The following is an 883-nucleotide window of genomic DNA, read 5'->3' on the forward strand; positions in this document are numbered from 1 at the left end:
GGAAGTATTTCTTTGAATTCTGTAAACGCTCAGGCTATGACCACATGCTGAGGACACTGGGTGGAAATCTCTATGAGTTCATAGAGAACCTGGATGCATTGCACAGCTACCTGTCTCTTTCTTACCAGGCAAGTCTGAGTAGTAATTTCTGAGCAGGTATGGGTCAACTCTGCCAGAGATCACAACACAAGGAACAGCATCTCATATGTGTGAATAAATAATGAAAAAATACACTATAACACGTTATCTATGTTCTTAAACAGATTACTCCAAAATGTTAGGATAATTTTTAAAAATGATTGTATTTTGGGTAGTCCTCAATGTCAAGTATCATTAAGTACATTGGCTCTAATGCATAGTAGATTTGCCTTCACAGGTGAGAATATTTAATTTTTTGTTTCTCAGGTTATTCATGTTACTACTTATGCTATTAAGACATGGGATGCTTTTGTACAAGTGGAATTCACCAGTATCCTTTATCAGAAAAAGATATTGATATTTTTGGTGTTTTGTTTTCTTCCTCAGGAGATGAATGCACCCTCTTTTAGAGTAGAAAAGAATGAAGATGGGTCAATGCATTTGCATTACTATTCAGACAGAAGAGGTCTGTGCCATATTGTGCCAGGTAATCAGACAAAATGCAGAGTACAGACCGGCTGGTAATGCAACTGGTATGCAGGGTAATCAAATATTTGCAGATACATATATGTGCAGATACACACAGATACACTCAGATTTCAGAACCTTTTTTCAGATGAGGACTGGCCATGGAATTGAAGCCTGGTAGAGTTTAGTCTGCAGACACTTGACTTCAGTATTTCCCTACTTCCTGATCACTCCTAGCTCCCAGTAGCTTCCATTAAAATTTATGAAATGACAACCC

The 883-nt window shown here is 37.7% G+C and overlaps 1 protein-coding gene across 1 annotated transcript in view; it reads left to right on the forward strand.

The window, feature by feature from the left end:
- The window catches only part of LOC103802891 (guanylate cyclase soluble subunit beta-2-like), a 15,923-nt gene that overhangs the window by 1,368 nt on the left and 13,672 nt on the right, over positions 1 to 883 (forward strand). Inside the window, exons 3-4 of the mRNA XM_009075421.1 lie at positions 1 to 128; positions 526 to 625. The exon at positions 1 to 128 is cut by the window's left edge and continues 30 nt beyond it. Of these exons, the coding sequence (XP_009073669.1) occupies positions 1 to 128; positions 526 to 625 (228 nt within the window). The remainder of the gene's footprint in view (positions 129 to 525; positions 626 to 883) is intronic.

This window comes from Acanthisitta chloris, unplaced genomic scaffold, assembly GCF_000695815.1.
Source record: "Acanthisitta chloris isolate BGI_N310 unplaced genomic scaffold, ASM69581v1 scaffold15675, whole genome shotgun sequence".
Classification (NCBI taxonomy): Eukaryota; Metazoa; Chordata; class Aves; order Passeriformes; family Acanthisittidae; genus Acanthisitta; species Acanthisitta chloris.